Genomic DNA, 11,383 nt, shown 5'->3' on the forward strand with positions numbered 1-11,383 from the left:
AAAGAAGAAGAAAGGCGGGGGGCAACCAGAAAATGCAAGAAATTACGTAATAACTTATCACATGCACAGACGAACACAGTGTCCATCCAAAAGAGAAAGCAGTGCAAATGCGAATGAAATAATCAGATGAGTACATACCCATTGGCTTCTTGATTTCGATTTAGTGTGTTTGTGCATGCGCAGGGAGGATAGGATCCCATGGCCGACAGTAATCCCATGGCTGAACTGGAGATGTATTTCATACTAATGCAAATACGAATTGACTGCGAATTCGCAGTGGAAAAGGATTTATAAATTCTATATTTTTCCGAATTCAGCTGTTCCTGGGATGTCTCACGATTGCATTTGGATTACGTTCTGTTTGTGTGCAACGTCGTTTTAAATTCTTTTGCGAAATTACATGAAATACCTTGGATGACCCGAGATTAACCTTCTAATTTTCCCTGTGTGATAAAGTCCTATGAACCCACTTTAAATGCCACAATTGGCACCTGCATAGGATTCAACCTATTCTGCAATGGTCCTTGCAATATGCACGCCTGTTGTCCTGAGATTTAAAGAAAAGCAAAATTAAAACGGCTGCAGATATTTAATACTACAAATTCAGATTTCGTCTTTGCACTTCACATTTTATTCCCCAGTCTCTGAATGCTTTGGTCTTGTTCTTGTTGCCTTTCTTGGTCTTGATTTGGGGAAATACTTAAAAATTTGATATGTGAACTGTCAGTAACAAAACAGCAGAGGATGCCAGCCGTCAAATATTGTTGAATCCGAAGTTTCATTCCAAGCCAACAACCTAATACCAAATACCATTTCATGCCAACAATCAAACACACAATACCATTTCATGCCAACAATCAAACACACAATACCATTTCATGCCAAATATCAAAATGCTATTGAATGCCAGCTATTAAGTAATATCAGTTCAAAAATATTTATTTAGTTAATAAATATTTTGAACCGATATTACTTAATAGCTGAGTGAGGATGGAGAAGAGGAGAAAGGAATGGAAGAAAGGCTGCATCCACACTGGAGAAATAACCCAGTTTGGCACTGCTTTAACTGCCCTGGCTCAAGGCTATGGAATTCTGGGAGTTGCAGCTTGTTGGGCCCAGAGCTCTCTGACAGAGGAGGCTTAAATGTCTCACAAAACTACAGTTCCCAGAATCCAGAGAAGACAGTTGAAGAGGTCTCAAACTGGATTATTTCTGCAGTGTGTTTTGGCCCTCAGTTCTTTCTCAAAGGAAGCCACAAATTATATTAGGGGATCCTGGGAACTGTAGTTTATTATTGCTGGTGCCAGAATTAATAATGCAGCTTGGCAGGGCTTTAACTGCACTGGCCCTGTCCTATGGAATCCTGGGATTTGTAGTTTGTTGCGGCACCGGAGTTAATTGACAGAGAAGGTTGAAATGTCCCACAAAACATTTTATATACGTATAAGCCTGTAATCCCTCCCATAGCTTGAGGTTACTTTTTGGACTACAATTCCCAGAATCCCCCCTCTCAAGCAGTGAACATTGTGGTGTGGGAAAACAAAACTTATATATATATATATATATATATATATATATATATAATATTAGATGATATATATTATATTTTATGTTATATATATATATATAATTTATTAATGTATTATATTTATTTGTTTATTATAATATTATATATATATATTATTTTATATATAATATTATATATTATAGTTAAATAATATTTTATATATATATATATATATATATATAATATGATATATATTATATTATATAGCTTTACGTACTACTATTTCCTATATGCTTTGCTACTCATAACTCCAGTTCTCAACTCAGTTTCCAAACCCCGCTCCCTCATCCACAGTAAGGCCTAGTCTGGGTAAAAAAACTACATTTCCCACTGTGCATTGCGAGCGCGCCCATTTTGCCGAACTGCACTCTGGGAGGCGTAGTCCCAAGATCAATCAATCTGCCCACACTGTGAGGCCTGAGTAAAAAAGTTTCCACACAGAAAGCCCGTCACTTTTTCTTTTCCTTTTTTTGCCGGGCTGGGCCGTTGCCCGTGGCAACCGCTCTCTCCACCAATAGGAGCGCAGCGTGCGTACGTGGGAGGCGGGGCGCGAGGGGCGCCGGGCCAATGGCGGCGTCGGTGGGCGGGGCTTGAGGGTTCTCCTTGAGCACCGGGCTCAAGGCTTTGCGGCCTAGTCGACTGGAGCGAAGGGGCGGCATGGGCGGAGGAGGCAGCGCCCCGCGGAGGGTGACCTTCGAGGCGGACGAGAACGACAACATCACGGTGGTCAAGGGCGTCCGGGTGAGAGGCTCCGGGAGCGCTTCCGTCGCGGTGCTCCAGTCATTAGCCGCCTTTATATCCCGCTTTTAGCTGCTTTGAGGTCAAGGCGTGGGACAAGGCTCTCCTTCCTCTTTTGCTTTCGCACCAGCGGCGCTGAATAACACTGATCACAACCCCAACTCCTCTCGCTTTCTGTGGGTCAAGAGTTGCCTCCGCAAAGCAGAGGCAAAGTACGGTAGACCCAAAAGGGCCCTGATCCAGCCCAGCCCCCTTCTTCTGCCATGCAGGAACTCCCAGTCAAAGCATCTCATTGACAGATGGCCATCCAGCCTCTGCCTAAAGACAGCCTCCAAGGAAGGAGGCTCCACCACAGTCTCCGAGGAAGGAGTCTGTTCCACTGTCAAACAGCCCTTACTGTCAGGAGGTTCCTCCTAATGTTCAGGTGGAATCTCTTTTCCTGGAGCTTGCATCCATTCCTCTGGGTCCTGTTCTCTGGAGCAGCAGAAAACAAGCTTGCTCCCTCCTCAATATGACATCCCTTCAAATATTTAAACAGGGCTATGATCATATCACCTCTTAACCTTCTCTTCTCCAGGCTAAACATCCCCAGCTCCCTGAGTCTTTCCTCATAGGGCTTCATGGCTTCCAGACCCTTCATCATTTTAGTTGCCCTCCTTTGGACACGTGGCTCCAGTTTCTCCACTTCCTTTTTGAATTGTGGTGCCCAGAACTGTATTCCAGGTGGAGCCTGACCTGAGCAGAACAGAGTGGCTCTATTACTTCCCTTGATCTAGACACTATTCGTCTGTTGATGCAGCCTAACATTGCGTTGGCCTTTTTAAAGCTTCCTTTCTCTTCCTTTAAAAATTTAATAAAAGGATCCCAGTTTTTGTTAAAGTCTCCCAGTGATTTCTTTTGAATCACATGAGTTAGTCTATCCATTTCTTAAAGTCATACTACTACTACTACTACTAATCACCAACACCACAATAATTCCTTCCTTCCTCTGCCTTGGATGAAGACAACAACCCTGTGAGGTGGGTTCAGGCTGAACCCAAGAGAATGGGTGGTCCAAGGTCACCTGACCAGTTTCCTCTTTCTGAAGGTGCAAGAACTTGAAGGCACGCAACAACAGCAACAATAACAACTACAAGCCACATCTAGCCCACGTAGTAAGGAAGTTCTAGGGCCAAGGAGCACAGGGAGAAGGCCTTCTCTTGCAGCCTTCCCAGACCCCAAGGAGGCAGCCAGCCTGGATTCCCTCGAAAGCGGATTCTAGAGGTTGAAGCAGACACTGAAGTCACAGCACTAAAATATCAGTTAAAATGAATTAAAAGTGGCAAGATTGGAGAGAGACATTTAGGGCAGTTGAAAGGCAAGTCCACATCAGTGTAACGGGAGAGTCAGTCTGGGAAGGCCTGCCGGAAGAGATCCGTCTTGATAGCCTTCTTAAAGGCATCAAGAGTGGTAATATGGCCATTCCATAATTTAGGAGCGGCAGCTGAGAAGGTCCTCTGGGTAACCACAGCCAACCTGGTTTTTCTTGATGGCAGTGAATTCATCCCAGAGGACCTGAGTGCGTTGGTGGATTGTGTGGAAGAAGGCACTCCCTTAAGTAAGCTGGACCGAAGCCATGAAGGGCTTTAAAGCTTATTACCAACACCTTTTACTGCGCCCGGAAACTAATACGAAGCCAGAGAAGCGATTTTAAAACAGGTGTTATATGGTTGCCTCTAGATTTTCCGCTGAAAGGTCTTCCACCAAAGATTTCAGAGCCTGGGCAGTCTTGTATGGAAAGACATGGCTGTTCAGAATGGCTATGGAGAGCAGAATGATGAATTCTGGTCTTTATTTTTATGTAGAGTATTTATGCCCCGCTCTTCAGCCCCAAAGGCTCTCAAAGTGGCTTACAAAATGGTTAATTAGATGGTTCCCTGCCCTCAGACTTCCAATCTAAAAAGACAGGACACAAAAGGAGAAGGAAATGGCAGTGGGGAAAGGGAGCAGGTCCAGCAGTTCTTCTCTCCCTCTGAGGCCTGGACCAAGGCAGATGGACTGAAGGGAGGGCTCATCTTCTTACCTTAGGCCAGGCCTGATGGAGCTGGCTGGACTTTCTCTCCCTCTCAGCTGAATGATGTCAGATGGCAAAGGGAGGGTTCATCTTTGGTCTGATCTAGAATGGCTTCTTTGTGCTAAAGCTATCCATGGCTATTGGTTGCTATAGACTGTTTTCAGGACTGGAACTGATCCAGAATACTTACTACTTTGATACAACAGTGGACGGGAAACACTACTGCCCTTCTTGTAGGCTTCTCAGAAGCATCTGGCCAGGCACTGTGGAGGACAGGAAGGAGAGCCTAGTGGTTAATTGATATGGCCTATCCAGGCTCATTTGTTTTCTCAGAGCGAGGTGGCACAGATACAATTCAGTCAAGCGCTTGCTTGCCCAGAGGGATAGGAAGCAGCCACCTTGGTTTGTTCAGTTGCATTCTCACTCACTCTTCATGCCATTGATCCCTGGGCACCACGCCACACAAACAAACCAAAAACACTGAAGCTGAAGTGAGTGAAGAAACATTTGTAGAGCAAAGGGGTGTCAGAGACAATTATTAGGGGAGCAAGGATTTTGCTACTCTACCTATTTAGCTTATATGCAGAACGTATTGTAAGAAAAGCACACTTGGAGACAGAAGAAGGAATGAAAATAGGAGGAAGGAATATCAACAATCTGAGCTATGCAGATGACACCATAATACTAGCAGAAAACCTCAAAGACCTGGAATCACTACTAAGGAAAATCGAGGAAGAAAGGGCAAAGGCAGGTTTATTGTTGAACATAAAGAAAACAACAATAATGACCATGGAGAATTTACACAAATTCAACCTAGACAATGAGGAAATAGAAATAGTAAAAGAATTCTCATACCTGGGATCAAACATTGATAGAAATGGGGATTGCAGGAAACTCGAAGAAGATTAAGAATGGGGAGAGCGGCTATGAAAGAACTAGAAATGATCCTAAAATGCAGATATATATAACTGTGCCCAAAAGTTAGAATCATCGAAGCCATTGTATTTCCCATCGCCATGTATGGATGCAAGAGCTGGGCAGTTAAGAAAGAAGATAGGAGGAAGATCAATTCACTTGAGACTTGGTGCTGGAGAAGAGTACTGAGTATCCCTTGGACAGCCAAAAAGACAAACAAATGGGTCCTAGATCAGATCAAGCAAGAAATCTCCCTGGAAGCCAAGATGACAAAACTGAGGCTGTTGTACTTGGGACACATCATGAGAAGGATTGAATCATTGGAAAAGACAATGATGTTAGGAAAGGAGGAAGGGAGCAGAAAGAGAAGAAGGCTGCAGGCTAGATGGGTGGATTCTCTTAAGGAGATCACAGGTACGAATTGACAAGAATTAAGGAGAGCAGTGGAGGACAGGGAGTCTTGGAGATGTTTCATCCACAGGGTCACCATGGATTAAGATCAACTCAAGGGCAGATAACAACAACAAGAAGGATTTTGCTGGATGCATTAAATAGAAATGGTCCCCAGTAGATAGCTTGGAAAGCAAATGGACTAGCATAAACCCATAAATAAATAAATAAATAAATAAATAGCTAGCAAGCAAGCAAGCAAATAGTGTAGAGGAGTACTGTTCCCCTTTTGTGTCTTCCTGTCCTGAAACGATTTAGCAACTTGCAAAGGTTTTAATGGCTTTCACACGGTTGGGGAAAAAACAGGTATTTTGTTTTTTAAAACCAAGCTGCTGAAGCTGCTGCAGGCACTGGATCCTCAGCAGTTTGTTGGTTTGTGTAATTTTTTACCTACTGTCTGCTGGATCATCTTTCATTTCTTACGTTTTTCTATACTGAATTGTTCCCTTTGGAAGCAATCCTGGTAGAAGGATAGAATATCATTTCCCCCCAATTAGATCGTTATTGCCTTTGTGATCCAATGTGTGAATTTTAACTATTTGGTATTAGAAACCCTGGCCTAGTAAACCAATGCCCGCTTGCCATGTTCTTGCCTGCTACATCTTTCTTGCTCATCTTGACCTGTTGGGCATCTTTCTTTTGACTTGAACCCTCCCTCCCATTTCTCAAAGATACTTATAATGGTCCTTTTGGTGTCATGCCTGTAGTTTCTGAAGCTTATGGAAAAGCTCTTACCAGCAGCACTTCAAAAGAAAAAATGAAAGGCAAATGATGAGACAGAGAAATATTGGGGTGGCACCCGCAGAAGGGTTTGTTCCTTCTGTCTCTTTGATTTCCTCTGACTTCAGCTGGCACCTACTTTCTGTCACTCTCTACCATGTATTCTTTGATTTCTCCTCTTCTCTTTGTTCTTTTACCTGTAAACATGCATTCTTCTGTTTCTGTGACACTGCCCAGTATGAACTCCCTCTATTTTCCAAAACAAGGGTAGCAAAGAAGTTGTAGGGTTGACACTCAATTGTCTCTGACTGATAAATTGTCACAACACACTGGTTTTGCCAACAGCCAAGAAGCCTTTTCTGCATGGCAGTTCTGTGAATTAGCATTCCCTCTCCCTGTTTAGAATTTACAAATATATGCTATTAATGTGTATTCAGTACAGTACATCAGTTCTTTTTCCTTTGTTTCCATAGTGCTTGCATCCTATTAACCAGGTTTGTTGGAAAAACTTCCCATAGTTTGTTGCAGTATTTGCTTGTGGGAAAGCCTGAATAGTGTTGTACTAGGTTCCTGGGGAGACCAGGATTCAAATCCCCACTGAGCCATGGAAACCCACTAGTTGATCTTGCACAAGCCATACTCTTTCAGCCTCAGAGGAAGGCAAAGGCAAAGGCAAAGGCAAACCCTCTTTCAACAAACTTGATTTTGGTATCCATGGGGGTCCTGGAACCAAACCCCAATGGAAACTGAGTTCCCACTGTATTTTTCCAGGCTGCCAACTACAGTAATACATTGCTGGACTTGCCTGCTATTTGGTGGGGCAATAGGGCAAATTGATAAACAGGTTATAAATGTTTAATGAGTATTGTGTTTCATTTCTCCTCAGTTGTCTGAAAATGTTATAGAGCGCATGAAGGAGCCTTCTTCACCTGGTGGAAGGTCTCAGCAGAAAGCTGGGTCAAGTGGTCATAGCTCGATTGGAGGTAAATCAGGTATGTCCATGCTTCCAGTGATGATCAGTAAGAATCTCAATAAGGATCTCCATGTGTCTGTGAACTCATTTTGGTAAACACCTCAGTGGCAGCAAATCTGATCTTGATGATCCATTGATGTTCTGTTGTTGTTTGGATGGAATGGAATGGGTTTCTTGAGGACAATTTGATTTTAAATGCCCTAATGAGTTCCTTGTTTTTTTTCTCTGCTGCCCCAGTTATTCTTTATTTTTCCAGTTGTATGCAGACAATAATTTGTGTGTGGTGTGACTTTGTGACTTTTCCATGGGGAAGTATGGGTCTGTTGAAGTCTTTAACACAGTTCAGCTTCTTAAAAGCTACTCAGCTGAATATGTATCCTGAGGTTAAGAGGTGTGTAGGTGTAAAGTACATCATTTGAACATTAAGTGGAAATAGTCTTCCTGGGTTCTCCTCAGGTGAAGAATGTTTTTGCCAAGGTCAACTTAAAAATAGTTGTGTTGTTTTTTTAGCAGAAGCCAGCTACTTGTGCAAAATATTGATTGACTGACAACTGTCATAATATCATATTCCCTTTCCACATTCTGAAGTTTTTGGTGTATTTAGACATAGGAGGCACAGCCCATTGATCCATCTAGACCAGTATTGTCCATGCTGACTGGCAGCAGCTTTTCAGGGTTTCCAACAGAAATCTCTCCTAGCACTGCTTGGAGATCCCTGATGTTCCTTGGTGGTCTCCAATCCATGCATTGACCAATCCAGGCCCTGCTTGGTCAAGCCTCCAAAATTGGGTAAGAGTGAATATGTTTAAGGAGGCATGGTTCACCCACAAATAGTTGAACAAAATAAGTTGAATGGATAATTTTATAAATTCATATGTGTTGCTTTAAAAATTAGTATTCAGAACAGGCAAATAAGGAAATCTACCTGAAAATGGAGGGAGTGTCAAGGCTGAGGACAGAATTGGTGTTGGGTTCATCTGTTCCTTTCACAGTGCTGTTGGGTGCAAGCCTTGTAGTGGAGCAAACAGTAGTGTCTGATTTTTAATGTGTATGTTAATGTTTGTGGCTATGTGCCAACAAGTTGGCTTTGAGTTATGGCCACTCTATGAATGAAAAATTTCTTAAGAGATCCTGGTATGAACAGTCCTGCTCACATCTTTCAAACTCAGAACCATGGTTTCATTGATGGATTCAATTAATCTGTTATGTAATCTTTTTTTCTTACTGCCTTCAGCTTTACTGAACATTGTCATACTTTCCAATGAGTTGTGTTGTTTCATGATGTATCCAAAGTACCGTAACCTCAGTTTAGTCATTTCAGTTTCTAGTGAGAGCTTAGGCTTTTATACTCCTGGACATGTTTGTTTGTTTGTTTTTGCATGGTATCCATAGAGGTCTGCTTCAGCACTACATTTCAAATGAGTTGATTCCCTTCCTGTCAATTTTCATAACTGTCCAGCTTTCACAACCATGCATAGGAATCAGCAAAACGATGGTATGAATGTTCTGGATTTTGGTAATGAATGCTATATCTTTACACATGAAGATCTTAGCTAGTTTCTTCCTGGCCCCTACCAAACTACAAATACTAAGTTTCTGTAGGATAGAGCTGTGGCAGTTACAGTGGTGTCAAACTACATGATTTCTGTAGTGTTCCTGGTGACATGAGGCATGGCTTCCTGGTGACATGGGGCAAGGCATTCAGATGGCATAAGCCACCATGCCATCGCGAATCCACACAGCTGACCACATGCGCTGACATCATGACGTTCCAACAGCATTTACAAGTGCTGCACTACAGAAACGCCAAAAAGCCGCAGCAGGGGTGAAAAAGGACTGGACAATATGCCGCTTCTTTTTTGTGGCAGCAACACGCTGGAATGGGGCTGTGGCTTGCGGTTGCTGCAGTGCCCACCCGGCTCTTTCAGGGGCGGCATCATGCCACCTCTTTGGGCCGGTCTGTTTTGGCCCTAAGTCACTGATAATTCATTTTTAGGTTATCCTAACAGAGTCTAGGAGTCTATCTCTACATTGCGTTGTGACAGAGCCTGTCAGCTGGATGCACACCATAATATGATGAAGGGGTTTGACAGTATCGGAGAGAAGAGCAGGCCGGCCCAGCGTCATCAAGGGCTGGCCTGAAGACAGAGTGCCCTCCCTCCATAACTGTCATCTTTCGGCCGTTGAGGGAGAGAGCAGGCCGGCCCAGCGTCATCGGGGGCTGGCCTGAAGACGGAGTGCCCTCCCTCCATAACTGTCATCTTTCGGCCGTTGAGGGAGCCGGAGCCGACCCAGCGTCATCGGAAAGGGCGTGCCTGAAAACGAGAGTGCCCTCCTCCCTCCATAACTTTTCATCTTTTCGGCCAGTTGAGGGAGAGAGCACAGGACCCACAGCTTCATCGTGGGCTGGCCCTGAAGACGGAAGTGCCCTCCCTCCATAACTGTCATCTTTTCGGCCGTTGAGGGGAGAGATCAGCCAGGCCCAGCGTCATCGGGAGCTGGCTCGACAGACGATTTTTTGTGCACCTCCCTCGCATAACTGTCATCTTTCGGCACGTTGAGGGAGATACAGGCCGGCACACGCGTCATCGGGTGGCTGGCCTTAAATACGGAGTGGCCCTCGCCTCACATAACGTGTCATCTTTTCGGCCGTTGAGGAGAAGATCAGGCCGGGCCCAGCCGTCATCGGGGCTGCACTGAAGACGGATGCCGTCCCGTCCATAACTGTCATCATGTCGGCCGTTGAGGGAGAGAGTCACGGCCGCCCAGCGTCATCGGGGGCTGGCTGAAGACGAGAGTGCCCTCCCTCCATAACTGTCATTTTTCGGCCGTTGAGGAGAGAGCAGGCCGCCCAGCGTCATCGGGGCTGGCCTGAGACGGAGTGCCCTCCCTCCATAACTGTCATCTTTCGGCCGTTGAGGAGAGAACAGGCCGCCCAGCTGTCATCAGGGGGCGGCCTGAAGACAGGTGCCCTCCCCCATAACGTGTCATCTTTTCGGCCGGTTGAGGGAGAGACAGGGCCGCCCACGTCAGCGGGGCTGGCCTGAAGACGAGTGCCCCCCTCCATAACTGTCATCTGCGGCCGTTGGAGGAAAGAGGCAGGCCGGCCCAAGCGTCATCGGGGGGCTGGCCTGAAGACGAGAGTGGCCCTCCCTCCATAACTGTCATCTTTCGGCCGTGTGAGGGAGAAGCAGGCCGCCCAGCGTCATCGGGGGCTGCCTGAAGACGAGTGCCCTCCCTCCATAACTGTCATCTTTCGGCCGTTGAGGAGAGAGCAGGCCGGCCCAGCGTCATCAAGGGGCTGGCCTGAAGACGAGGCCCTCCCCTCCATAAGTGTCATCTTTCGGCCGTTGAGGGAGAGAGCAGGCCGGCCCAGCGTCATCGGGGGCTGGCCTGAAGACGGAGTGCCCTCCCTCCATAACTGTCATCTTTCGGCCGTTGAGGAGGAAGGGCAGCGCCCAGCGTCATAGGGGGCTGGCCGAAGACGGTGACCTCCCCCATAACTGTCATCTTTCGGCCGTTGAGGGAGAGAGCAGGCCGGCCCAGCGTCATCGGGGGCTGCATGAAGACGGAGTGCCCTCCCTCCATAACTGTCATCTTTCGCCGTTGAGGAGAGACAGGCCGGCCCAGCGTCATCGGGGGCTGGCCTGAAGACGAGAGTGCCCTCCCTCCATAAATGCGTCATCTTCGGCCGTTGAGGAGAGAGCAGGCCGCCCCAGCGCATCGGGGGCTGGCTGAAGACGGAGTTCCTCCCCTCATAACTGGTCATCTTTCGCCCTTGAGGGAGAGAGCAGCCGGCCCAGCGTCATCGGGGCTGGCCTGACGACGGAGTGCCCATCCCTCCATAACTGCATCCTTTCGGCCGTTGAGGGAGAGAGCAAAGGCCGGACCAGCGTCATCGGGGGCTGGCCTGAGGACGGAGTGCCCTCCCTCCATAACTGTCATCTTTCGGCCGGTGATGGAGAGA

The 11,383-nt window shown here is 46.1% G+C and overlaps 1 protein-coding gene across 4 annotated transcripts in view; it reads left to right on the forward strand.

Moving 5' to 3' along the window:
* The first annotated feature begins 2,150 nt into the window (after positions 1-2,150).
* CHCHD3 (coiled-coil-helix-coiled-coil-helix domain containing 3) overlaps positions 2,151-11,383 on the forward strand; it is a 272,857-nt gene continuing 263,624 nt past the window's right edge. For all 4 annotated transcript variants that reach the window (XM_042468794.1, XM_042468793.1, XM_042468795.1 and 1 more), the window contains exons 1-2: positions 2,151-2,308; positions 7,330-7,435. In XM_042468794.1, the coding sequence (XP_042324728.1) occupies positions 2,225-2,308; positions 7,330-7,435 (190 nt within the window). In that variant the 5' untranslated portion in view covers positions 2,151-2,224. The remainder of the gene's footprint in view (positions 2,309-7,329; positions 7,436-11,383) is intronic.

Source organism: Sceloporus undulatus, chromosome 5 (assembly GCF_019175285.1).
Source record: "Sceloporus undulatus isolate JIND9_A2432 ecotype Alabama chromosome 5, SceUnd_v1.1, whole genome shotgun sequence".
NCBI classification, from domain to species: Eukaryota; Metazoa; Chordata; class Lepidosauria; order Squamata; family Phrynosomatidae; genus Sceloporus; species Sceloporus undulatus.